This window comes from Leptonychotes weddellii, chromosome 2 (assembly GCF_054177405.1).
Source record: "Leptonychotes weddellii isolate Sample4059 chromosome 2, ASM5417740v2, whole genome shotgun sequence".
Classification (NCBI taxonomy): Eukaryota; Metazoa; Chordata; class Mammalia; order Carnivora; family Phocidae; genus Leptonychotes; species Leptonychotes weddellii.
In genome coordinates this window covers 175,328,442-175,354,644 of record NC_138370.1, presented here as the reverse complement: position 1 = coordinate 175,354,644, position 26,203 = coordinate 175,328,442, and the positions used below count along the sequence as shown (strand labels likewise).

Below are 26,203 nucleotides of genomic sequence, written 5' to 3'. Positions count from 1 at the left end.
CACACAAGTCCACAGCCGCCAGCTTTGGTGATTCAAGGACGGCGTCATGGAGGCGGTGTCCATAAATTGAACCCTGATGGGCAAGAGCACTTACTCAGGCAAAGGCAGGAGGTTGAGTGGGATGAGCAGGAAGCCTGTGTGGGAGGGCAGCATGCGCAGAGCCCCAGCAGTGAGAGAGAATGTGCTGCATTCCGGAGACTGGAGACAGTATGATACAAATTGTGCCTGCCTTGTAGAAAGAGAAGGAGGGTGAAAATGTCTCTCTGGAACCCCTGAGGAGAGGGAGGCCTTGGGCTTGGTCGGGAACGTTAGTGAGGGCCTGCGTGTGCCGACGTGCGCAGGCAGGACCTTGCAGACCTGAGAGGACCTTGACCTAGAAGTGTGGCTTGGGAGAGCTGCACCCTTCGGCAGCAGCCCATTGGCTGGGGTCCCCTCAGCTGGCCGCGGCGTGGCCAGGTTCCGATGATGTGGGGTCTGCAGATAGCCCAGCGCTCACTGAACAGTCGAGGACTGGTTCTCACAGAGAAAATTCTAAGACACTTCAGTTAGAACTTGGCGTTACTTTGAACTGCCTATCATGGTTATTTTTCCCCGGTTTTTACTAATTACCGTTCCTCAGCACCCCAAACGCAGAGGCCCCTTCCTGGTACAACGAACGCGCTCCTGAGCCCACAGGTAGGCTTCCAGGTCAGGTGTGTGCAGGCAGGCCCTTTACCTTTACTTCTTTCCTTACTTCTGACAGATTATGACTCGGATGCAATGAGTAGCTCTTACGAGTCGTACGATGAGGAGGAGGAGGACGGAAAGGGCAAAAAGACACGGCACCAGTGGCCGTCCGAGGAGGCCTCCATGGACCTGGTGAAGGACGCCAAGATCTGTGCCTTCCTGCTGAGGAAGAAGCGCTTCGGGCAGTGGAGCAAGCTACTCTGTGTCGTCAAGGACACCAAGCTGCTGGTAACGCGTGGGGGGCGTGTTGTGCTTGTGTGTGGTCGGTGGGATCTGCCGGCAGCCTCATGGGTGGGACCGACACTCAGGCAGGGCGGGCATCAGCTGGTGGGAAGGGGAGGCACTCCGGCCTCAGCACAGCCTGACACGGAGCTCCCCGCAGCCAGGTGCCCAAGCGGTGAGCGCAGGTGCTTGCTGAGCCTCGAATGCCCTTGGTTTTGGTTCCTGCAGTGACCAGCAGGCAGAGTCCTTCCTATCCCGGGCCAGTGTCTGCAGTGGTGGTGGAAATACACAGGCTTTAACTTGCCAGAAGTCACAGGATGGATTTTCTCATTTGTAGTGAGTCAGTGAATTCCTCAAAGCCAGGTCATCGCGTGGGGTGGGCAGGCCAGCCGCGGTTGGGGAGAAGAGTGTCCAGGAAAGGAAATTCTTTTGGAAAGCTAGAGGCAGATTCTTTTTTTGTTTATTCCGAGGGGCTGAATAAGAGGATGGACTAAGTAACAGAGCCGCGGGGTGCAGGGACAGGCGGGCCTTCTGCTGTGCTGTCCTTTCCACAAGGGACCCCGTTAGGAAGCCGGAGCCCTTGAGCACGTGTGATGCTCCCTCCTCCCTCCTTCAGTCCTGCCTGCTTTAGAATCCCTGGTTGATTATTGGGATGATGAATTTCAGAGCGCATTTCTGCGTGTTGTTTTTCCTTCAAGCTAACTTTGGGGGGAAAATCATGGAATGATATCATTAAAACAGACCCAGGAGAGTTTATGATTCTGTGTATCCCTCTTTAGTGGAGCAGGTAACCCTATTCTTTCATCTGTGAATTTTGGGAATGTTCTTTTACTAGAGTCTTAGGATGTTTTAAATTAATGGTTTTCAAAAAAAAATGTTTTAAACAGTGAGAATACATATTTTTTCCACATGTGTGGCCTGAAAATCTCCCAAATTTAGAATATTCCAAAAAATGATGCCATGGGAGAATTTTAAAGTAAAGAATGAGAAAAAAAAGATGAAAAGGACTAATGTGGTCCTTATTTACAGTCTGACATAATGGCTGCAAGATGTGGGTGTGTTATGGAGATGCTGTAACAACCTGCAGTGGGCTCTCAGGTACAAGAGGAGTTCTGGAACGGGGCAGGAAACCTGTGGGTTTGTGGTGGGATCAGCGTCCCTCCCCTATCCCCTCCCCCACAGTCCTCCTCCACCCTCTCCCCGCCCCGCCCCTCTCATTCCTTCCATCTCCTTCCGGATTTCTGGGAATCCTGTCTTCAAAACCAGGATGAAAACACCTATCATTTAGAGTAGTGGTAAACATTTCAGAAGAAATGAATGGAAAACCATGTGAAAACACTGTCTTTGATAAAATGCAGAATCAAAGTTAATTATTTTTATTATGAAGCTTTTTTCTTTCAAAAATCCCCAAAGATCCAGTTGCCCAGATGACCCCTGTTAACACTGAGAAAAAATTAACAGTGTTAAAAAAATAAATGCTTTCCAAATTTGAACAGCACAGAAAACTGTAAACGGAAAACCAAAAGCCAGGCTCTTGCCTACATGTTCCCAGCCTGTCTTCCCGTGGGCACCACCATCCGAGGCTTTTTGGGTACGCGTCTGGCGTCTGTGCCCTTCCAGGCCCAGGCGGTCCTGCGGTGGACACAGTGATGGGCCAGAACACCCATCAGGACAGTTCGCCCAGGTCACACTCCCTCACCCGGGGTCTGCATCAGGACAACCCTGCCAGCGCCTTCCAGCTCCAGAGATGCATGGGCTCCCCCGAGGCCAACAGCTCAGCTTCTTCATGCGCCTCTCTCCCGCAGGCCTGGCTCTCAGGGCGCATGCTGCCCCCTCTTTCTGAGAGTCCACTCCCCTCGGAGTCCGAAGGCAAGGATGTTCAGCCTGCACTTTAATGTAGGGCTGGTGACAGACCCATTTTGAGGCATTTCCTGTCTTACTCCATCCACTGTACTGTTAGTTTCCTTTTTTTCCTATTCTGTTTTTTTCTTGCACTTAGAATCCAAAAAACTGCCAAACGGTGAATGTTCATAGCAATCTGGGGTTAGTTGGTTTTGGTGTGTGTTTTTTCCTTCCATTTCAGACAGGGCAACCATCACTTGGATTTTTGTAAAACGTGGATATGTTCATGTGGCACTCAGGAGCCAAGGTTTTAGAACTTTAAAATAGGAGAGGACTCTGGAAGTCACCTCTGAAAACAGGCGTCTCTTCCTTCCCTCCCTCCTCAGTAGATGGCGCCCAGTGGAGAGAGCTGGCTGTGCGCTCAAACCCTCTGGGGCTGGGGGCGACTGCTCTTCACACGTCTGACTTTGGGCAAGCCACATAACCGATTGAGCCTCAGTTTCCCCATCTGCAAAATGGACAACTGTGGCCATCAAGTGAAAGTGTGAAACACCTACGGATGTTGACATTCCGTACTTGGTAGCAGGTGTAACTAATCATTTAGTGTGACTCAATAAAGTCATGATGATCACAGCAATAGTTCATTTTACAAATGAGGAAACAGGCTCAGCAAGCTGGAGAGAATTCCCAGGAGCCAGATTAAATTCGTAGAAGAGCCAGGACCCAGATGTCTGCACCCTGAGACTGTCCATTCCCATGAAGATGTGTGCTTTTGGTCCCAAGTCATAGGATTAGACCCAAGGAGAGAGGGGAGACCTTTGGACAAGATTTGATCTAGATTTCACAGATGCAGATGAAGCACTGGTGATGTGAACTAAATCTGAGCGTTTGCCATGGCACCAAACCCTTTAGAGGGGACGTCTGCTGTGTAAATGGAGTAGTGTTGAGTTTTGGATCCCATACTCAACTGGAAAGCAAACCTTTGCAGACATGTTGCCTAGGACGTGTTGCTGTATATACTCTTGATGAAGTCCTTCATCTGTCTCTCGGAAAGGGGATAGAGATGAGACCGGCAGATACCAAATGACATAGGTTGTAGAAGAAGGCATCCAAATGATTTCCCACGTGAGGGCTGTGCTTTTCAGCAAATCTAATATATCATGTTCATGTGACTTAGTGAGGAAGCTCCGCTGGTCCATGATCCCCATCAGAGGAGGGAGTTTCTGTTTCCTGCTGAGTCATGTCATCGATGCTCAGTAAACTTTGCCGAACTAAAGAGTAGACATATTTTCACATACGTGGGGGTGACATGTCGTGTGGAGTGCGCCCCACGTAGGTGACGCGTGTGCGTCTCCAGACCCACCCCCCGGGGTCTTCGAGAGACCTCAGAGCCTCGTAGGTGCTGGCCTTTCCGTCCTGCCAGAGCTGTATCCGGGTCTCTCCTCGAACCCTCTTCAACCTAACTCTGCTTTCTCGTGTTAAATGCAGTGTTACAAAAGTTCCAAGGACCAGCAGCCCCAGATGGAGCTGCCCCTCCAAGGCTGCAACATCACATACACCCCGAAGGACAGCAAGAAGAAGAAGCACGAGCTGAAAATCACCCAGCAAGGCACAGACCCGCTGGTTCTTGCAGTCCAGAGCAAGGAGCAGGCCGAGCAGTGGCTGAAGGTGAGGCGCTCGCCTGGCCTCTGAGCCCTTTACATGGCCAGGCCTCTCTCCCAGACCTGTGTTTAGTTCAGTTTGTCTGTTTCTCAGGCGTAGGCGAAACGGGATGAACCCGAGCAGTTTTGTCTTTGAGAGCAGAGTGTTCTGATTGCTTTGCAGCTAATCACTCCAGCCCTGGTCTTCAGAAGGCAGTGGGCCTCAAGATTGCAGGCTGTTTCACTACTTTCTCTTTTCCTTTGATTCCTTTTTTTTTTTTTTCATGTGTCTGGAGGTGGATTCTTTTCTATTTATTCTGCTTGGAATTTGCTGGGATTCTAAATCTGTGGATTGTCATCTTTCTAAGTTTTAGAAAACTAATTTTCAGCCATTTCTCTTAAAAATATAACTTTGTCTCATTACCCCCAACTATGTTTAAATATGTTAGACGTTTTCACTATATTCTATTTATCTTCTCTTTATATCTTAGTAGTTTTCACTATATTCTATTTATCTTCTCTTTATATCTTAGTAGTTTTCACTATATTCTATTTATCTTCTCTTTATATCTTAGTATCCTTTTTTTTTCTCCCTAATCTGGTTAATGTTTTCTTGTTAATTTCTGGCCCACTCTTTCTCTTTCCGGCTATGCCAGATCTGCTGTTAAATTTGTCCCCATTCCCTGGGTTCTGAATATTGGTTATGGACTCTAGTATTTCTAGTCATTTCTTTTTCAACCTGGGAATGCCAGTTTTTGCAAGTGTTAAATTTCCTGTAGAAGTGTTTGTCACTTATCTCCACAACAAGCAGGTAACAGGCTTGGTTGTTGGACTGCAGTTTGGGTGGCGTGAGGACCTGGCCACCTCATCTGTTGATGTTCTTGTTCCTGTCATTTTGTCCTTCCCATGTGCAGGCTCTCTGATGATTACGCTGCTCCTTCTACGTGGGGAAAAAAAATTAATTCAGTAATTTTTATATAACAGCTTTTATTGAAGTATCAGTCATATACTGTACAGTTCACCCTTTTAAATAATGATTCAGCGGCTGTGAGTCTATTCACCATAACCTACTTTCAGAGCATCTTCATCTCCCCGAGGAGAAACTCCGTGCTCACCATGTGAACAGCCCCGCCCCCGCCCCAGCCCCAGCCTCACCCCAGCCCCAGGCAAGCACTACTTTGTTTTCTCTTCTTAGAGTTGCCTGTGTTCAACATTTCGTATAAACACGCTGTGTCCTTCTGTGACAGGCTGCTTTGATTTGGCATGTTTCCCAGGTTCATCCGTGTTGTAAAATATATCAGTACTTCCTTACTTTTTATCACTTTCAGGCCATATCTAAGAAACCATTGCTTATTCCAAGGTCCTGAAGAGGTACACCTATGTTTTCTTATCATTTTATGAAGTCAGGCCTTAAATTTCATCTGTGGTCCACTTTGATTTCATCATTGCATGAGATAGGGGTCCCATTTCATTCGTTTTTCTTGCAGGGATCCAGTTGTCCCTGTAGAAATAATTTGATTCCTGGCCCAGTGCTTTCCTCTATGGGAGAGCATTTTCATTTGCCTCTGCCATGCGTAGGGAAGGCATTAGCTCTCCAAAATCTGTTTATAATTTCAGGGCTTGAGATTTTTTTCAGAGCCACCCAGATAACTTGAATTCAGCCTGCAATTCATTCAAGGGCAGGTTTATATTCATTGCACTGTTACTCCGAGATCTATTCCTTGGGATTCCCCAGCTGAACTGTGGGGGTTTTGCCAGGGACCTCGTCTTTGGCATGCCGTCTGACTCCCAGCCCTCCAGAGCCGCAGAGGTGCTGTCTGGTCTCGGGGAGGCCGAAGCCATCCCCACTGCTGGCCTACCTCTCCACGTTTCCATCTTCCTCCGCATTGTGGCCCAGTCCTCACGGCGATCATAGCTCCTTCCTGCTGTAGGAAGAAGCTGTGTCTGTTTTCTCTGGCCTTCCTGACGGTCTTCCTCAGGAAGGTGAGTCTGGACCATCTAGTCCCTCATTGCCTGCCGGTACCTGCTTTGGAAAACGGGGCGGGAGGGATGGGAGGACCCCAGGAGGCCTTCCCTAACAGTGGCTCTACAACGTGACGGCGTACGTTCCACCTTGAGCCACACTGCCCTCTGCGCCCCCCGGAGAATATACCACCCTCGCGTCCGTCCGCCGGTCAGAAGGCGCACGTGGCTTTTCCCGTGGCTGCCCCAGGAGAGACTGAACAGAGCGTTTGTCTTCTTCCTGGGAGTCCTGTGCGCAGGACCTCCTGCCGCTCCGTGTGCTTGGCTCCCACACACAACTTGAGTATGCTGCACACCCACCACCTCTGTTAGCGATTTCTTTGAAGCCCCTTCACGTTTACAAAATGCTTTTCCACCATCATTATGTCCTAGAGCACAGAACGTCCACCTGAGGAAGGTGTTCGCGTGAACAGCGTCACCTTACAGGCGAGAGGCCGAGTCCCAGGGAGGTGGGTGACACAGTGGCCGGCGGGTGCCAGAGCCGGGAGTCGACCTCGTATTTTTCCCCTTCACGTTCCGCCTTCCTGTGCCGGGTCGCCTGGCACTTGGCCGTTTTCCCTTCATTCCTACTTGCTTGGTCCCAGCACCATCCCTTCAGGAAGGAGGGAAAAAGGATGAAAGAAGTAAGGAGCCTCCATTGTGATTCTGTTTTCTTGGCCTGGTCCCGCGCGGGGTGAGCTGTGTCTGTCCTGCACTCTCGGGTTCCCCTGTTCCCTAGCGGAGAAGCAAGAAGGGCCGCCCTGAGCCCTGGGCTTCCTCTTTCCCCTGTCCCTTCTTCATGACTCGCTCCGCATGAAGCTGCTGGAAGCATCGCTGGCTTCTCCGGTCTCCCTGGGACGTGGCACTGAGCTGACCGTGCAGCTCGCAAGTAGACACTTAAGAAAACCTTTCCAAGATGTCAGGCAGTGATGGAACGGAATGGTCTTACATCCTGTTTCTCCAGATGTGAGATGCACATCAGAGGCGCTCAGCTAATTGTACTAATTATACAGCGATGACTGTATTTGTCACCAGAAGCTTAACTGCAAGGATTTTTTTTTTAGCATTTGCTGATATTTCTTAAAAGGGAAGTAAATAATACACGGTAAGTTACCTTCTTCTAAAGAGTTTGAATTGATTAATTTCTCGGTTTGATGTTTGTGCTTTGCTCCTGTTACGTGTAATTCCCACATAACACGTGAGAAGCTAGGAAGTCTTGATTGGAAATGACAGAGACAAAACTAGTTTCAGTCAGTCAGAGAATTTTCTTTCTTTAAAACCAGCAGAGACCAGAGAGGGTCTGGTGTCGTGTTTTCTCAGTGCTGTTATTAGATGGGCTGTCTTATCGGTATCACCTAGAAACTTAAGAAACATAGACTCCCAGTGACTCAGACTCATGAAGATTCTAAGAATCTCTTCCTTTTCGTTTTTGCCCCGTATCTCCTTGTTCAAGACCTCAAATGCTGCAGCTAGAACTGGAACAGGCCTCCCCTACTAACTCTCTCTTCCTCCTCAAAGGTAACTTTTATCCTGAATATTATCATCGAGGTATGCTTTAAAGATACTTTTTTTCACTTATGTATGTACTTATAAGTCAGAAGTGATTTTTTTGTTTGTTTGTTTAAAAATGCCCATGTACATGGCTTCAGACTGCATGTATCCTGCCCCTTGCATTTTCCACTCACTGTTTTATGTCTGCTCTGGGGTTGATGCCCATCCCCCTTCGCTGTCCTGGAACGCTTCAGTGAGCGTCCTCGTGCATGTCCCTTGGTCTCGAGTGTCATGGCTTCTCTGGCGTGGCTGACTTCAGTACGTGCGCATTTTCAACACGACTAGATCTTGACAAATGGCTTCCCAGGTTTGCTTGTGCTATTATACGTCCTCCAGCAACATACGAGAGCAAGCATTTTGTAAGTGTCCTTTCCGAGATTATATATGTATATGCAGGCAAGGAGAAATGTGGATTTTAATTCCCACCCCCATAGACAAGATGTGGTGTTCCGCCTCTTGCTTTTTACACCTAAACAAAGTGTCTTGCAGATTTTTCCAATTTAGAGAACGGAGCCTTTCCTTCTGCTTTTTTTTTTTACAGGACATACCATTTCATTGTTTAAATAGACCATAATTTTAAAAATATTCTCTGATTCATGGATATTGGGTTTGCAGACAGCTCTGTAACAATCAGCCCTGCGCGTATATCATCTCACACTTGCTAGTGTGTGGCCTGACTTCCCAGAGAGGCTGTTTGCTTGCATGAAGGTTGTAGGCGCTTGTGATTTTGATGCACAGCCACGTCACTCTGCACGGGAGGTCCGCCAGCTCAGCCTCCCAGCAGCGACGTGTCAGAGTGCCTTTCCCCCAAGCCTCGCCTGCCGTACGTAGGTCAGCAAGCTGTGGGGAGCTCGCCAGTGTGATGGGGAAGGGCGGATCTCCCTCTAGTTGAATTTGCATTTCCTATGGTCTTGAATGAGCTACTTAGCTCCTCTGTGCCTCCGTTTTCTCCTCTGTGCAATGGGAGGGAGGGTCATAATGGTGCCTGCCTCTCTGACTTGTCGTGAGGATAAAGTAATAAGATAGAAACATTTAGAAGAGCACCTAGCACGCAGTGGACACATATGTAAGCATAAGCTACTTCACTATGTTATTTGGTTCTTGTTATCACTATGCTACCGCTTCTAGGTCTCAATAAACTCACAAGCTCCGGCTGAAAACACTTTGAAAACCAAGATGACAGTGGGATGTGTTAGGGGCCAGAGCTAGGGGTGTCCACAGCACGGCCTCCCACCCTCCTGGACCAGGACCACAAGGACGCCTGTTGTGTGTCCCCTGGAGGACATCCCCGAACTTGGCTTCCTTGCCCGAAGCCTTCGTATTGTTCCCACACCCCCAGGGCGCCGGGGAAGGGGTTGGCGGGTGGGCGTAGGCTTGTGGTGTCACTGAGGCTCCTTGAAGTTTCAACCATTACGCCAGGCCGCGTACGCCCCTACGATGTGGCTGGTTTGTTCCCCACCCTCTGCGGTGGGCACCCCTGCCTCCCGCCACCCTGCCAGCCAGGAGGCAGCCTGGTCACTTCTTTCCTGCAAAGGGCTCTTACCCTGTGCGGACATAGCGTGTCCAGGTTTCTTTGCATCCTCATCCTCTGATTGAAAAACTGCTCTGATTTTTTAATTATACCTACCTCGTTTTATCTGTCAAGAGTACACAGTCACCAGAATGGAGACACCTGTCCTTCTTTACTTCATCAGCGTTCCTGCCAGACGTACACCCACTGTACTAGTTCTCTCAAAAAGCCGAATTTAGGCTCTTGGTTTTTGTCTGTAGTACTATCGCATTCTATTTTCAGTTCTCCTCTTCACTCCTACTTTCTTTTGGCTTAATTTGTTGTAATTATGCCAACTTCTTGGAGTTTATGCTTAGATAATTGTTTCTTAGTCCTTTTCTTATAAACACACATTCATTTAAAGCTATCCATTGCCGGGGCGCCTGGGTGGCTCAGTTGGTTAAGCGACTGCCTTCGGCTCAGGTCATGATCCTGGAGTCCCGGGATCGAGTCCTGCATCGGGTTCCAGGCTCAGCGAGGAGCCTGCTTCTCCCTCTGGCCCTCCCCTCTCTCATGTACTCTCTCTCTCTCATTCTCGCTCTCTCAAATAAATAAATAAATCTTTAAAAAAAAAAAAAAAAGCGGGCGCCTGGGTGGCTCAGATGGTTAAGCGTCTGCCTTCGGCTCAGGTCGTGATCCCAGGGTCCTGGGATCGAGTCCCGCGTCGGGCTCCCGGCTCGGCGGGGAGCCTGCTTCTCCCTCTGACCCTTGCACCTCTCATGCTGTTCCTCTCTCGCTCTCTAAAAAATAAATAAAATCTTTAAAAAAAAAAAAAAAAAAAAAAGCTATCCATTGCCCCTGAGCACAGTCTTAGCTGTGTCCTGTAAGTTCTGATGTTTGTGTTTTTATTGTCATTCAGTTCAAAATATTTCCTAGAATCTGTTGTGATTCTTTTTTTGACTAATGGTTCATTTGGGATATATTGCTCACTTTCCAAATATTCAGGTTTTTAAAAATAATCTATTTGCCTTTAGTTTCTAGTTTAAATTCACCATAGTCAGAACTTGATATGATTTCACATCATAGGGAGTTGCAGACTTGACTTGTTGCTCAACATGTAGTCAGGGTGGGTAAATGCTCCTGTGCACACCGAGGGTCATGCATGTTGCAGTTGCTGGATGCACACGCACATGTCTACGTGGGTTTATCAGATCAGTTATTAACTGTCATCTTGAGATCTTCTACTAATTCATTTTGTCAGCTAATCGAAGCGAGAGATGTGGTCATATCTACCTCTTTGATTATGGATTTATCTGTCTTTCTATTTTTGTCAGTTCTTGTTCAATTTGTTTTGAGGCTTTGTTATTGGTTGCATACAGAGTTTAAATGGCGATACCTTACTGGTAGGTGAAACCTTTTCAAGAATATGAAATGTCCCTGTTTATGTCAGAGTTTTTTGCCTCCGAGAATGACTCTGATTAATCCACAGATGAATTATCTTCCTTCACAGTGCCTTTTGATGAGACAAAATTGTTAATTCTGAGATCCATTACATCAGTCTTTGCTTTTATAGTCAATGCTTTTTGCGTTCTGTCCGTAAAACCTTATCATATTCCATTCACCAAGATAGCACCTGTGTCTTCTTCCAGATCTTTATGGCTCTGTCTTTATGGACAGGTCTCTGATTCATACAATTGGTTTTGTGTATAGGATGGAATGGAGGGGTCAAAATTGATTTTCTTCCATATGGGTAGTCAATTGGTTCAGTCCCATTGATGACCCGAATTGCCTTGATTGGAAATCCATCAGTCAAACACATGTGAGTCCATCTCTGGGCCCCTGTCTGCTTCACGAGTCTGCGTCTACATGGCCTAGCCAATGCCACATTGTCTGATGGCTGCAGCTTTACAGAGAGTCTTGAAATCAGCCAACCTGTGCGTTCTAACTTTGTCCTATTTTTTTCCAAATGATTTAAAGCTTTGAAATGACAGTTTTCTGTCAAATAAGTCCATGCTGTCATCATGGCCTGTTATGTCATCTTGTCAAGCCCACATCTTTATGACTGAAGTAGATTTTTTTTTTCCAAATTAAAGAACTACTGTCATCAGAGGGACAGCCCTTATTTATCTTGGTGATAGCGTGCTGCAGTGACAGACAGTGAATGAAGGGTCTGGAAATCTGGAAGAGAGTCCTGGAAGGCTTCTAACTCATCAGGATGTTTGGGGTCAGCAAACTCTTTCCCATTTATTGGATGGAAATACTACTGAACAGAATTATCAGAAAGGAAGAATGAAAAAGTTACACAAATGTGCTGTTAGAACTATAATAAACTGTTGGAATATTAGTGGTTTATTAATATCACCCCATAGGATTCCTTTTGTAAAAACCCTAGAACAACTATCTAACATGAACTGTTTGTAAAACAGGGGCCAAGTCTTTGTTAATATAAACTGCTGTTATCCCGTTATAAGTGTGGCTTTAATGTAAGAGCTAACAATCTTCAAAGTGAGTCACACACAGCCTTTGTCCGGCGTGGAGAGCAGGAGGGCTGTGTGTGGACGGCACCTGACTGGACCCACGCTTCTTCGAGAATCACGGCCAGATTTGTTGCTCTTCCTTCGGTCTGCAACTTCCATTACCAGCAGCTCTTGCCAAAATTAACTGACTCCATGTGTGCACGCGCATGCATGTGTGTGTGTGTGTGTGTGTGTACAGATGCTGAAAACACGGGCCATTTTGTAGGGGTTAGTCAGAAGACAAGCAGCCAATATTCCCAGAAACGGAGTGGTCAGGTTTCCTTAAAAAATGTGCAGAGATTGTGTTTCTGGCAATGAGGGCTCAAGTTAAAAAGCAAACAAAAATACCACAGAATATATAACAATTTGTTTTTTGAAGGATTTGTGATTCCGAATTTGGATCCAGTTCTCTTAAATACACGTTGAGCTTCTCATGGAACACGGCTCTTTAATATATATATATATATATATACACACACATACACACACATTATATATAAATACAGAGTCTTCATTTGCAGCTATTCAAAGAATTTGGGTGATAAACCCTTTATTGATTACTTCCAAATTAACTCAGTGGGGGCAGTTTGGCAATGAATAGAGATCAGAGGAGAAAGACAGTTTCATGAAAGTCACCTGAAATAATCCAACCAGCTGGTGGATGAAACGCATGGAAGTAAAGACGGGCTTACACGCCTCGATGTTTTCAACAATGCCTTTCTCTGTGCCCAGGATGTCATCATGTCTCAGTCTGGGGGAAGAGAAATTGTCCCCCATTGTGGGGATGGCAGGGATAAGCCCCAGCCTGGCCCCAGGTGTGTCTGGGTCTCTGTGGGCTGCCGAATGCCCGTCTCTTCCCTAGGTACCGTGGGAGACACTGCCCTCTGCGTAAGGAGTTGAAAGTCAGGCGGGGGGACATCCGTAGAGAACAAAATGTATCCTTTATCTGTGTACAGAATTCTAAGCGTACAGATACATGGGTTGGGTTTATTAGGGAAGACTTCTCAGGGAAGTCGAGGACGCGGCTTCGCTTCGATGGCCAGGTCACCTCATCTGGCCACTTCAGGGAGTCCGCCATTCCTTGAACCTCTGTTTGCGGGCAGATCGGGCACTGATGTGGAACAGGGGAGAGAGAAGGAGATATTCCAGTGACCAGGAGAGGGCGAGGAAGTTTGCCCAGGTGCCGCAGGCATGGCTCTTAGCTGCATGCTCTTTTTTCCTTTTTTCACTTTCTTTCCTTCAAGGATTTCAGAAATTGATGCAGAGGACTGGGGGAAAGTTGTGCTGAGGCTTTACTTATTTGACGTGTTGGCCTGGTTTCTTTTGCTCTGGATTTCATTCCTTCATTCATCTTTCTTTCCTGGAGAAAATGTCAAGTCCAGTTTGGTTCCTTGTTCCCTCCTTTTTCTCTTTAATCACACTGTTTAGGTTGCTGTTATGTGCTAGACTTTGGGAATGCCCACATAAGCAAGGCGTATCCCTGTCTCTGAAAGCAAGCCCAGCCGAAGAGAAGAAAGAGACCGGTGGGCGTATAGGGCACGTGAGGATCATGTGGCCGGCTGTGGCCAAGGGCAGAGGGAGCTGAGCCGTGCACCACCAGGGGGACAGAGCCCTCTTCCAGGGCACACGAGACAGAGGCTGAGGTTTGCAGGACAAGCCCCATCCAGCAAGCCCAATCCATCCCTGAAGCCCCGGTTCACATGACTCGCCCACCCTTAAAAAAAGAAAGAAGGAAAGAGGACAGCTGCTTTTTGAAGAAAAGCCTTTGCCAGAGAGAGGTTTCTGCAGGTTATGTCTTCTGGTGCGAGATGACGGGCTTATAAGTTTCTGGTTTGTTTGCATGATTGTTGTGTGACGCGTTCTCTGTTTAAGGCTGTCGTCACGGGAAAGGGGCGCACGCGTGCTTCGTGCCTGCTCTGGGAGAAGCTGGGCTGGACCCCTCACGTTTCGTGATCCTGCTTTCCACGGTGGCCCAGAGGCCTTGTTTTGTGCGTGTTCTGGACGAGGACGTCAGGCCCAAGTCTGCATCGCTCAGCCTCACCTGTGGAGGAGGCTGTAGAATTAGGGTTGAAACCCCATTTCTGTTCGACACAAGAGGCCAGGAGATTCCCTGTGTCGTCCTCTTTCCCTAGAGAAAAGACAGACTCTTGTCCTTAGATCAGATAAGAGTTTGCCTCCTCACCTAAAGATCTGATAACGCCACGGGGGAGGCGTGGGAATAGAGGCCGGACACAGAGCAATAGGAGTGGAGTCGGCGTGGACAGAGACTCAGGCGTCCGGAAGGCCCAGGTCATTGGGTGGATGTCACTCTGATGACGCTTTCCCTCCTCAGAATCGACAGAACAACGTGGCAGCAAGCTCTCTGGGCTTTTCTTTCTTTTCCTTTGTCCTGTTTTAGTCTCAAATGTGGACTTTGCTCTGTAGCTTTTTCATAAAACAGCTGAGCAGCAAAATGGCTGCAAACACCGTCCTGGGCTCCCGTCAGTTCCTGGCGTTAATCCCAACAGCGGTGCCAGCTGAGTGACTTTGGGCACGTCTGCCGAGATCGTATTGCAAAGCTGCTACCCAGGTATCTGGGACTTCAGCATTTCAGTTCTGCCCCGAAGACGCAAGGGTTGGACGCAGCTTTGTTCCAAAAAGAAGAGAAGACATTTTGAAGGAACTGCCTAACTTCTCCCTTGCTTACATGCACATTCCGCCGACCCGGATCCCGCTCTGTCCTGTTCACTGCACATCCCCAGTGATCAGAACCACTTCTGCTCAGGGCAGGAGCTCAGTGGGGACAGTGGAGACAGTGGGTGACCTTGGAGGCGCTATGAGCATCAGCAGGGCCAAGGATCACTACCTACGTGCCGTGGACCCCCCACACCTGTCAGTCTAGGGCGGGATCGTTTCTGAGCCCTCGGCATCAGTGGTGAGGACCCTCAGTGTTGACGGTGTTGGGGACCAGAGCAGCTATACATGCCAGGTGTTGGCTTAGGCACTTTGCATAGAGGGTCTCATTTTCCCTGGATGTCACCATCCTGACATAGCAGGACAGGTCATCCGGACACCCCTTCCTTTGCTGGTGAGGAAACGGAGGCTCAGCAAGGTTGGGCCTTTGAACCAGCCGCTGATGTTCTGGCCTCGCCTTTCACTGAGGAGGCAGAACAGGCCAGACAGGAGCGTCCTCAGACTCCCGCCACCAAACACCCTGGCCTTCTCCAGATCCCACCCCCTGCCGCCTCTGGAAATTCCTCCTCTGCTCATCTCCTCTCCAGGAGCCCCTCCAGTCACCCCCACCCCCGCACCCCTCCCCTGCAGCAGAGGGGCTTCTCAGAAGTGCCCCTGCGCTGATGTGCTGCTTCTCCCTCCTCCTCCCTGCTCCTGGGAGCTGCACCCTCCTGGTTTGCCCCCACTTCCCGGGCCATTCCGGCTCATTCCTGCACCGGCCTCTCCCCTTTGGCTCTGCTCCACGTACCGACCGGCTCTGGTCCTTGTCCTGGACCTGCGTTCTGCTCTGTCTGCCCTCCCTCTGTATAGGGTACGTGAGGACTCAGCCCCTCCTGGGCTGTGAGCGAGCCTCTTCTCCCTTGACTGCCTAGTTTAGTTCCAGCCCTGCCTGGAAGCTTGCTTTGCTCCGCACTCACCTGCCTCGCCTCTCCCCCTCCCGCTGCTTCTGTCTGCCTCCTCCTTCTGAATGGCAGCACCCCGCTGCCTAGGAGGTGGTGCTTCCCTCCTGCTCCGCCTATTCTTCTCCAGAATCCTCCGCATGCCGCTGGTTCGCTCCCTCCTCCGTTGCCCCAGCGCGCACTGCCCCCCTCTGTCCCCCGGGCCACTACAGGACGGCCTGATTCCTTCCCTTCTAGTTCTTGTCTGCTGTCCTCCCTCAACGGCGCCAGTGCTGTCTGCGGCTTCTGACAGTGGCGTGCCCCCCATGTCTCAGGCACTGTCTCAGGCCACGTACGTCCCACAGGTAGGACCACTGCGTCTGCTCTGCAGGCGGGAGGACTGGAGCACAGAGCAGTTAATTAAATTTGCCCAAGGTGAAGACCGGGGTGAAAGTCCAGGCGGTAGAGCTCTGCAGCCCGTCCTCCTGGCTTCTGCACTGTACCACCTCCCAGAAAGTTACTCCTGTTGCTCCAGGGCTCGAGCTGCTCACCGGGCCTGTGTGACCCTCCTGGTGGCCTGCCCCTGCCTCCTGCCCCACGGTGCCAGGTGGTATCCTTAAACACTTCATGTCCACCACAGGGCCTTTGCACCAGCTGGCCCCTCTGCCTGGAAGCCTTTTCCACTGGGTCCTCATGTGGCTGCGTCCTTCTGGGCATTTGGCGCCCAGCCTACCTGTCATCCCAGTTAGGCCTCTTGATCCTGTCAATTAGCCATTCCCTGTTCCTTAAACACAACCTTCCAGTCTTTGTAGCACTTACTGCTGTCTTACTTTACCTTCGTGCTTGGGTGGTACTGCTCACTGTGATATCTAACTTACACTGGAATGCAGGCCCCATGAAAGCGAGGTGTTGCGTTCTCCCCGTATCCTGAAACTTGTGTCAGTACCGGGATCGGAGAGACATTTGGTGAGTGAACGCGTGAGCTAGTGAATGAAGGAGCACCTGGCATCTTGGGATTTAAACCAGGTGCTTTTGAGCCCACAGATTTTCCCACCACACCGTATGCCTGCCGGTTCATGCCGGCTTCGGCCTCCGAGAGCCCTCAAGCATGTCTGCACTTCTTGTAGGTGATCCGAGACGTCTACAGCGGCTGCAGCGGGCCGGCGGATTTAGAAGGTCCTCCCCCCTCGATCTCTCCAGTGCACAAGACAGAGCTAGAGAAGGTAAGGGCGTCTTTCTTCCCAGGAGTAGTGCCCTTGCAGCTGATTTAGGCCTCCCTCAATGTTCTGATAACGTTCTCTGAGAGAATTATTGTGTCTGTTCTTGTTTTAGTCCGCGTTCTCCAGGAAGCAGAACTGATAGGGCATGTGTGTGTGTCTGTGTTATCAAGTACATACAATTAGGTGTAAAATGTTAAATACATTGCAAAGTTATGTAAGTATGTATACAGATACACACAAGTACACATATATATACACATACAAAGAGATGTATTTTTTTAAAGATTTTATTTATTTATTAGAGAGAGCAGGAGCAGGGTGAGGGGCAGAGGGAGAACCATACTCTCCACTGAGCAGGGAGCCTGATGTGGGACTGATCCTAGGACCCCGGGATCATGACCTGAGCCGAAGGCAGACGCTTAACCGACTGAGCCACCCAGGCTCCCCTGAAGAGATTTATTATAAGGAATTGGCTTATGTGATGATGGGGGCTGGCAAGTCTGAAATCTACCCTGTAGGTCTGCGCTGGAGACCCAGGGGAGCCGATGGTGCAGAGGAAGTCTGCAGGCATCTTCTGGAGAATCCCCTCTTGTGGGGGAAGGCGGGTCTTTTTGTTCTAGCCTTTGCCTGATTGGGTGAGGCCCACCGCGTTGTAGCAGGCAGCCTGCTTACTCGCAGTCCACTGATTTCAGGCCCATCTTCCTTCTGCAGACAGTTTAAAGCAGCACAGCCCTTGGCGTCTCGCACAAGAGTCTTCGCTGTGTCTCTGTTACCTGAGAAGAGACTCCCAGAAGTTGGTTTACTAGACGAAATGGTAGAAATATCTCTTAGGATTTTGATTCGTGCTGCTGAGCACACCGCTTTCCAGGCAGGCTGCCCCCATACCTCTTTGCTGAGCACGTCAGGGCTCCCGTTCCCCACGGGCACTGGCCATTTTGATCTCTCGCCTCTAAGGCTGTCCTGTTAGCGCCCGGCCAGGCTCCGTGGCGGTGGGCTATGATGTGCGGGACCGGGAGGGGTGAGTTCAAGTCCACCTCCTCCACCCTGATGCCACAGTTCTCCCACTGGAACGGAGGATTCCAGCTCTAAGCAGCATCTCTTCTTCAGATGCCAGCTCAGGGTCCTGCTCCCTGTATCCAGATATCGGGGCTAAAGTAATCCCAAGCACTCGGGCGTGCCCTTGGACGGTGTCGACCGTAGCTTGTCCCTGCGTATACATTCGGAGGGTGTCTGTTACAGCAGATGTCTGACCTCACCCAATTACTGGTTGGCAACGGGAGGGAATTGAGCGGATGATGGCCTCTCTGCTTCTGGAAGGATAACATGGCTTGGTGAGGGGCATATTTTTTGTAATCTTAATATTTTTTCAAAATTACTTGCAAGTAAAAGTGATTTGGATGCGATGAGGCACCAGAGTGTGTGTCATGTTCTCCATTCCTCTGCTGTTCCTGAAGCTTTATCCGCAAGCCGGCCGGCCGCTGGTCTGTACCTGAGCCCTGGCCTCCCAGCGCTGCCGCGGACTTGGTCACACTTCCTTCCACTGTGGGGACCACTGGGGACTGATCCCTGAGACATCATGTGGCCAGTGCGAACCATGGTGAGAATAACTTAATCCTTTTTACCCTCACAGAAGCTGTCTTCTGAGAGACCCAGCTCGGACGGGGAGGGCGTTATGGAGAATGGAGTCGCTGTGTGTGAAGGAAAAGAACAAGGTGAGTTCTACTCGTGCCCAAACCACAAACACCGAAACACAAAAACAAGAGTAAACAACAAAAATCAGCCGTGGCCAGCTCCGTGGGCTCTGATTGTGGGACAAGTCTCCTTGGAAGTTCAGTGACGTAGACGGCATGGCCCAAGTTGCACATCGGAAGTGCAGAGAAGCCCTTTTGGTTGACAGGAGCCCCACATGTCTTCACCTGCTGTCCTACTGAACCCTGGCCCCAGGCGTGGGCGCCCTGCATTTTTCCTGACTGCTGGGCTCCCGGCAGCTCATTTCCTTACCTGATCTGTCACTGAAAGGAATTTGCAGTGGGGAGAGCTGGTAGTCACGTGGTAGCAGGTGTCAGAATGTCCTTCCTTTTAAGGCTGAATAACATTCTATCCTCTGGATGAACCACATTGTGTTTATCTGTCCATCCATCAGCGGACCCTTGGGTCCTCCCACGTTCTGGCCCTTGTGAATGATGCTGCTGTGAACGTGGGCTTTCGGATTTTGAATTATTTTTTTCTAAGTCAGCTTTCCGAGCATAAATTACGGCCATTTTAATGAGTATATAGTGTTCTGTAATTGTGGCTTTAACTTGCATTTCCCTAAAGACTAACGACGAACCTTTTTGATGTGCTTTTTTGCCAACCATGTATCTGATGAAATGTCTATCCAAATCTTTGCCCATAGTTTTATTGGATTTTGTTCATATTTACTGACTTCTGAGAGCTCTTGATATATTTTGAATACAAGTCCTTTATCAATGTGTCTTGCATGTAGCTTCTCCCAGTCCATGGCTTGACTTTCACTTTCCTTCCCAGGGTGTGGGCCAAGAGGAAAGTAGGATTTGCGGGTCGTGGCGGAGTTTTCTTTGTGCAGAGTTAACAGCCTATATGCTCGTGGCCCTGGGACCTTGGCTTCCCGGGGGAGCGGTCTGCCCACCCAGCTCATCTGTGCTCTCTTGCTAGAATGGAACAGACACCCCCCAGCTCTGAAATGAGGTCCCTTTCAACGAGACAGCAAGCCAGGCCACTAAGAATCTTGAAATCCAAGTAAGCTGGACTCTTGTGACATGACAAGGTTCACCCCGAAAGGTCATGGTCTCTGCCTTTGCCCGTGTGATTCCCTAATGCGGTCGTGTCGGAGTGCAATTTCTGCTCTCTCCATCGGAAGTTACTCAGGGGAAGGCATCATCTGTGTCTTCCGTGGGCACGTAATGTGTAATCAAAGCCAGGAAAGCTATCTTTAAGTTTTGCTCTGCAATAGAATAACCTACAATCTCAGGTCCCTGCTCAGACGTGGGGCGTGGCAGACACGGCCTCGGCCGGTCTCCTTCCTCATTTGCCATTTCTTCCCTGGCTCCCTGTTGGAAATCAGGTTCACAGAACGATACAGATGTCTGGAGGTCTGTGTCAGGAAACGCACCTCTATCTATAATTCCCTTGCTTCCTTTTCACAAGGAAGGTGACCCCGGGCTCACAAGTGTTCTGCTTTGCGTCTCGCAGACACTAAGTCGTTGCTGAAGGAAGTGGATAGTTTAAGTGCATCCTGGCTTCGACCTTAGCTTCTATCCTCGCTGCTCACTCTCGAGCTATTTGCCGTGAGAGAGTTCAGCACGGCTCCCCTTTCCCCAGCCACGTTGTGACTCAGATTCTCTGCGGGCTACATTGCAGTGTCTGCGCGTCCGCGCTGACGATGGTTATGGCCCTACGGATGCTGGGAGTGGGCTTTGCCTCGGTGGCCCCCGCCCTCCCTGCCTGCCCCTCACTCGTGGGGTATGACGTGTGGACCCCTGTGGCTTTCCTGCGCTCTGACTTCAGTTGAGAGTTCTGAGTTTTGGGGGTTTCTCCATAATTTTATTACATGTCCCAAATTCTGCCTTTGTGTAGTAAAATAGCAGTGACGTATTCTCAAGTTCCTCCATACTTTGGCTTTTTCTTCCAAGGAGTCCCTTGCTTCTGCTTTTGCAAAGCATTAATCAGGCTCCTTCTAGGAATTAAAAGTATGATCTCTTTTCTTTGTAGTCAGGGTCCCGCAGGTACTTTCCCAACAGGAGCAAATGCGAGTAGAATTGGAAGTAAACGTAACCTCTTTGCTTTGAGCCACGGGGAAGAACTCTGCGCGCCCCGCAAGCTCTGTGAAGGGGGACCTTGAGGGCACACTGGGAGTGCCACCCTTGCCAAGCGTAGCTGGAATGGGACTGTGGTCACAGATGGTCTCACCGCTCTCTCGAAACAGCTAAGAGGGGTCATGCACGGCCGCTTTCACTTTGGTGTGGCCACGGTGCACACCCCCATGCCTGGTGGTAACTGGGGGGAAGGGGCCTTCCCGCTGAGATTGCAACGGGTTCTTGGCGCTTTCTTTGAAAAGAGGGGGTGGTGGCTGTTGGGAGAGTGTAAGGAGGGGTGGGAGTGGCCTTCCTGTGTTCCCGCTTCTGTATCACACACGAGGCCTTCACAAGACACCCCAGTCTGGGCCCTTAAACAACAGACGTTTATTTGTCATGGTTTGGCCGGCCAGGAGCCCCGGAGGGCGCTGCCATCAGAGCTGGTTGCCTGGGAGGCCTCTTCCTGGCCTGCGGACGGCCGCCTCCCCCCGCGTGTCCTCACGTCGATGGCCTTTCTTCTGTGTTCAGTCTCTTAAAAAGGACACTCATTCTGCCAGATCGGGCCCCCACCCTTACGACCTCCTGGGACCCCATCACAAATACAGCCATGCTGGGGTTAGGGCTTTAACGCAGAGATTGTGGGGGGCACCTCATCCAGTCTGGAAAAAACACTGTGTTTACCCAGAAATTTGGCATGGCTTCTTTTCTTTCAGCTGTCGTTTCTAGAGAGGCAATAAGGGTCAAAACCAAGTGACTGACCTTGGGGTGGCACTGAGTCTGTGGGGCCAGGGAACACACTGGGGCGGGGTGGGGATGTGGGCCTGCACCTGGGGTCCCGCCGGTGATAGCAGAGTGGGACAGGAAGAGAGAGAACTGCCCCACCCGCCGAGAGAGAATGAGTCATTGGTATTACAGGGGGCTTTAGGAATGAGGCCCCAGGGTTGTAATCCCACATCCCGATTCCCCTCTCTCTGAAATTATCCTGTGGCTATTTATGGTGTGTTCTTGTGCTGGGCTGAGCAGGAGGGGAAGGAATTCCTGCCTCATGACATTTTCAAAAGGGGTTATGACCCCCTGTGGGTTATAGACTGGGAGGTGGGAGTCACCCTGGAGATGGGGACACCAGGAGGGTTATTGGAGGCTGTGGAGCCCCTCTCTCATCCCACCCCACTCTGTTGTGAAGCTGCACTTGACCCTCCCAGCACCCCAGTGTCCTGTGCAGTCTGGAAAGTTGCCTTTTCCCCTTTGGCTCCAAGACTAGGCACATCATGGCCCTCGGATGATGGAATGAGTGACATGTCCCTTTGCAGAGTTGCTGTGGGAGGAAGGATCTTGCCTCCCAGTCCTGGGTGCACTCTCTGACACACCTCTGATCTCCACGAAATCCCAGAAGGGCGTCCAGAGTTGCCAGATCTTCCAGTTTCCCAAAGGAAGCCAGAAATTGTTTTGAGGCACAGTGTTTGTGAATTTGATATATTGGGCATGACTTCATAATTTAATGCCCTGCAGGCAAAAGCAGACCATAATGCGCCGAGAGTTCTGGAGAGCGCAGAGCTGCGTGCATGTCTCAGGGACGGGTGAGGGGCTGCTTAAGGGCTTCCGGGACTGGGGAAGACCCGCATCCCCCTTTCCCTCCCTCGTCCCCTCTCCGAGCTGGCCAGGGTGTGGCCGCACTGCCTCTTTCTGTTCCTCACACCCGTCCAGCTCCCCCCCAGCCTCACGGCCTTTGTGTTGGCTGATGCTCTTCTTGCCCAGAAGGTTCTTCTTTGGGTTCTTCTCAGCCGCTTCCTCCTCACCCAGCTCCCGGCTCAAAGTCGCCCTCCCCCGAAGGCTTCCCCCGCCACCCAGCGCCTCTGCCGTGTCACTCCACCGTAGCTCTCTGCCCGGGCCTGGCGCCATCGGGCCGCTCCGTGTGTGCACACGTACACGTGTGTGTGGACGTGTGCGCACACCCGTGTGCATGCTCTCAGCCTACTTTAGAACAGGAGCTCCCTCAGAACACCTGTTTTTTGCTATCTTCTGTGTCAACACCAATAGCTGGCACAGAAGGTGCCCAATGAGTAAAAAATGAGGAAAATAAAATTGACTATGATTTATGCTTTATTTTTATTTTTTCTCAGTTAAAGTCTATCATTGAAACACACTTTCTTGTTTTCATTGTTCTTGACAGTTAAGAGGAAGAAAAGTTCCAAATCAGAGGCCAAGGGAACCGTGTCCAAAGTCACTGGGAAGAAGATCACCAAGATCATCGGCTTGGGGAAGAAAAAGCCCTCGACAGATGAGCAGACCTCATCCGCGGAGGAGGATGTCCCCACCTGCGGTAAGATGGAGGGTGCCTGGCCTCTCCTGGAGTGGCCTCTGCTTCGCGTGGGCTCGCACACCTCAGGCTGCTGATCCTCAGAATGGTGCGAGATGTACTCCATCTTTACTGCTTATTAATAAAAGATCTCGCGGGGGGTTGACATGATCTCTGAGGTTCTTTCAAGATGAAAAACAAATTCTTTCTTTGATCCTATGAAGTGCTCCCAAATTCCTTTTAACCGTTTCTAAGCTGGGGCACACGCACGTGCCTTGGCGAGCGAAAGAAGGAGCGCGGAGCGTGTGGGGTTACAGTTGGCGCTCTCCCCTGGGCCGACACGGTAAACCAACTGTCCTGGCAGCACTGTGTCTCAGACCTCAGTTTCAAGGGCAGCCTGCTGGACCACTCCATCGTCAGTCTGTCACCTGGAGTCCTTTCCGAGCAGCTGCCCCCACCAGGACGGGGTGGGTGCCCACAACGCGGCTCCAGCCCTCCCGGGGCTTCCGCTCACATGGCAGAGACGGGTCTGAACGAGCGGTCACAGGGAGGGACATGCAGTGGGACCCGGTGACCAAGAGGAGGGAAACCAGGGCAACGGGAGCATCTCCCAGGGACCCGAGCGAGGTGGCGGTGCGGGCAGGGTGGCTGCTGGGGAGGGGTGGAGGGTGAGGTTGCACACCCGTACCGTTTCCTTGGCCACCGTGTAGCCCGTCGCGGGAGAACAGCCCTGGAAGCCGGGCGACGGGGCTTCGGCCTCTATTAGGAATTGAGGATGGGCTGTAGGTGCCCCACGTCCTGCCAGCAGGTCCCTGGTCGCTTCCCTCTGCGGACTCACTCTGCTCACCCCTGTGTGGCGGTGAGCATCCACCTGCCCAGGGGATGGGCCTTATCTGGGGCTACGCTGCCCCAAGTGTCCAAAGTTGGTCATACAGACATTGATGAAGTAATTCACCAGCCGTCATGTCCCAGGATGTGAGCTGTGCCAGGACGACAGAAGAGTCGGCACTGCGGCGGGCAGAGGGGGTGGGTCGCAGAGGGGATGGGTGCCCGGGCGTGCAGGAGCCAGGCGTGGGCTGCGCCCTGAGGACAGGTCCGGGGGAGGTCCCAACTCCCTCTGGCCTTGACGGTTGTGCTTCTAGGAAGCCCCACGCGAGACTTCAGTGGGCCCGGTAGAGTTACGTCCTTGGTCGAGCCTTGGCCACCCTGGGTTGGGGTGCACTGAGGGGCAGAACGACAGCAGACCACACAAAGCTCTAGCACCAAGCAGCAGAAGGAAAAACATGAATCTGCTGATGCCAAGGTGCAATTTCCTGTCCGCCTCTGCCTTCCTTGGTGCAGCAAGAAGCACTGGGTGGCGTGGGGTTGTTTCTCCTTCTGGGTTGGCCCTGCAGAAGAGTTAGGGATTAAAAATGGAAAGAGGGAATTATCCAACAAAGGGAACAACTTTTTTAGCTTCGTTTTTGGCTTTTTTTTTTTTTTTTTTTAGGTTTATTTATTTGAGAGAATGCGTGCATGAGCGGGAGAGGGGCAGAGGGAGAGGGAGAGAGGCTCTCTGGCAGACTCCCTGCTGAGTGTGGAGCCTGGCATGGAGCTCAATCTTAGGACCCTGAGATCATGACCTGAGCCAAAAACCAAGAGTCAGACACTTAACCGACAGGCATCCAGGAGCCCCTCGTTTTTGTCGTTTAAACTGCTCTAGGTCAGTGGAAGAAGTAGAAATTCTTTCATGAAAAACAACATTCATGTGGAAGGCAAGGTAGACACTGGTGTCCAGACCTTCGTTACAAACCAGAACACTGAGCCCCACAAGCTGACCCAGCTCTGCCCCTCCTTCTGCATCTGCCCTCTCATAACCCCCCATAAACAGCCTCCCTGTGTTGGTGCTCAGGCCCTGCAGGAAATCCTGTTGCTGGCACTTTCTCAGAAACACAGTTGGCCACTCCGAGGGCAGGAAGGGGGGAATCTGGAGCCTATAATTACACATGTGTGGATTTCTACCAAACAGCTCAGGGGACATCTTTTGTCTCTATTAAGAGAACTTCCTCTGTCCACAAGATTTTAAGACTGTCATCTAGGTTTTCGCTGGGTCCAGGGGCCAGAGAAGGGGCAGAGGAAGGACGGGGGAGATGACTGTTCTCAGTGATTTTGGTACAGCTGCAAAGTTGTAGGCAGAAAATGTCAGCTGGGTAAAGGCGTGAGACCCCCGCCGTGCCAAGCTGGGGCCATGCAGCCCCGGTCCCCGTGCTGTGAGCAGAGCCCCGCGGGCCGGGCCGGAGGGGCCATGCTGCTAGGCAGGCAGAAGAGAGCTCCCAGGAGCAACCGAGACCTGGGTTCAAATCCACTCTTCCCTGCAATGTGGCAGCTGGGACTCCAGATGCATGATAAAAATCCTGTTGGGGGTAGGAGATGGTTTCTGCAGACACCCCCAAGGGGAGCGGGGAGGGGCAGTGAGCCCCCCAGCCAGCCGACCGGGTCAGCCCAGCCAGCCCCGTGGCGCCGCTCCTTCCTGCCCCGACGCCCAGCGTGATGGGGGCGTCAGCTGGGTGAGCGCTGCGCACAGCCACAGGCATGCCGTGGTCTGCGATGTGCACCAGGCCCCAGAAGGATCTTCTGTTTGCCCTTCCCTGGTGCCCATGAGTGTCTCTACAAACCCAGCGGTTGTTGTCAGGAAACACGTGTCCTCTCGCTCTCTGCCCTGTCTGTCCCCTGCTGGGCCAGCGCACCAGCCTCCTGACTGGCCGCCTTCTCTGCACCCTCCAGGCCACCAGGGGTCTATGAAAACAAGGTCCTAGGCTGAAACACGAGTCTCTGTGCGGCTCAGCTCAGAGCCTCTGGCAGTCTCGTCTCAGCCCAACTCTGCAGCTCTCTCCCGCCTTCTGGGATGAGACTCAGAACTACCTTGCGCCCCAGCCGCGCCCCAACACCCATCAGCACAGGGCCTGGCAGACGAGCAGCTCAGCCCGCTCACTGGCGGAATGAATTACCTTAAGCAAATTGCATTACCTGCCTGAGCCTCAGGTTCTTCCTCTGTGAAACGGGCTCATACTTACCTTGTTTTCCTAAGGAAACTGAAAGATAAAATCATGAACACCAAGCTCAGTGCTTAATAATTAAGCCATAACTTATGCTCAGTAAGCGGTTGCTGTTGTTACTCGTTGGTTCACCTAACGTGCTTATTTTTAAGAAACCTGAGCACACGGACATAGTCCAGGCCATGCAAGGGCAGTGCGGATGCATGGCATGGGTCCTAAGGGAGCACAGGAGCTGGGCGGAAGGAGCGCACCCAGGTCTCGGG

General features: G+C 51.0%; 1 protein-coding gene across 4 annotated transcripts in view; it reads left to right on the top strand.

Moving 5' to 3' along the window:
- AFAP1 (actin filament associated protein 1) overlaps positions 1–26,203 on the top strand; it is a 141,019-nt gene that overhangs the window by 82,157 nt on the left and 32,659 nt on the right. For all 4 annotated transcript variants that reach the window (XM_031030999.2, XM_081812688.1, XM_006736086.3 and 1 more), the window contains 5 exons: positions 743–954; positions 4,279–4,458; positions 16,705–16,800; positions 18,428–18,509; positions 22,780–22,929. In XM_031030999.2, the coding sequence (XP_030886859.1) occupies positions 743–954; positions 4,279–4,458; positions 16,705–16,800; positions 18,428–18,509; positions 22,780–22,929 (720 nt within the window). The remainder of the gene's footprint in view (positions 1–742; positions 955–4,278; positions 4,459–16,704; positions 16,801–18,427; positions 18,510–22,779; positions 22,930–26,203) is intronic.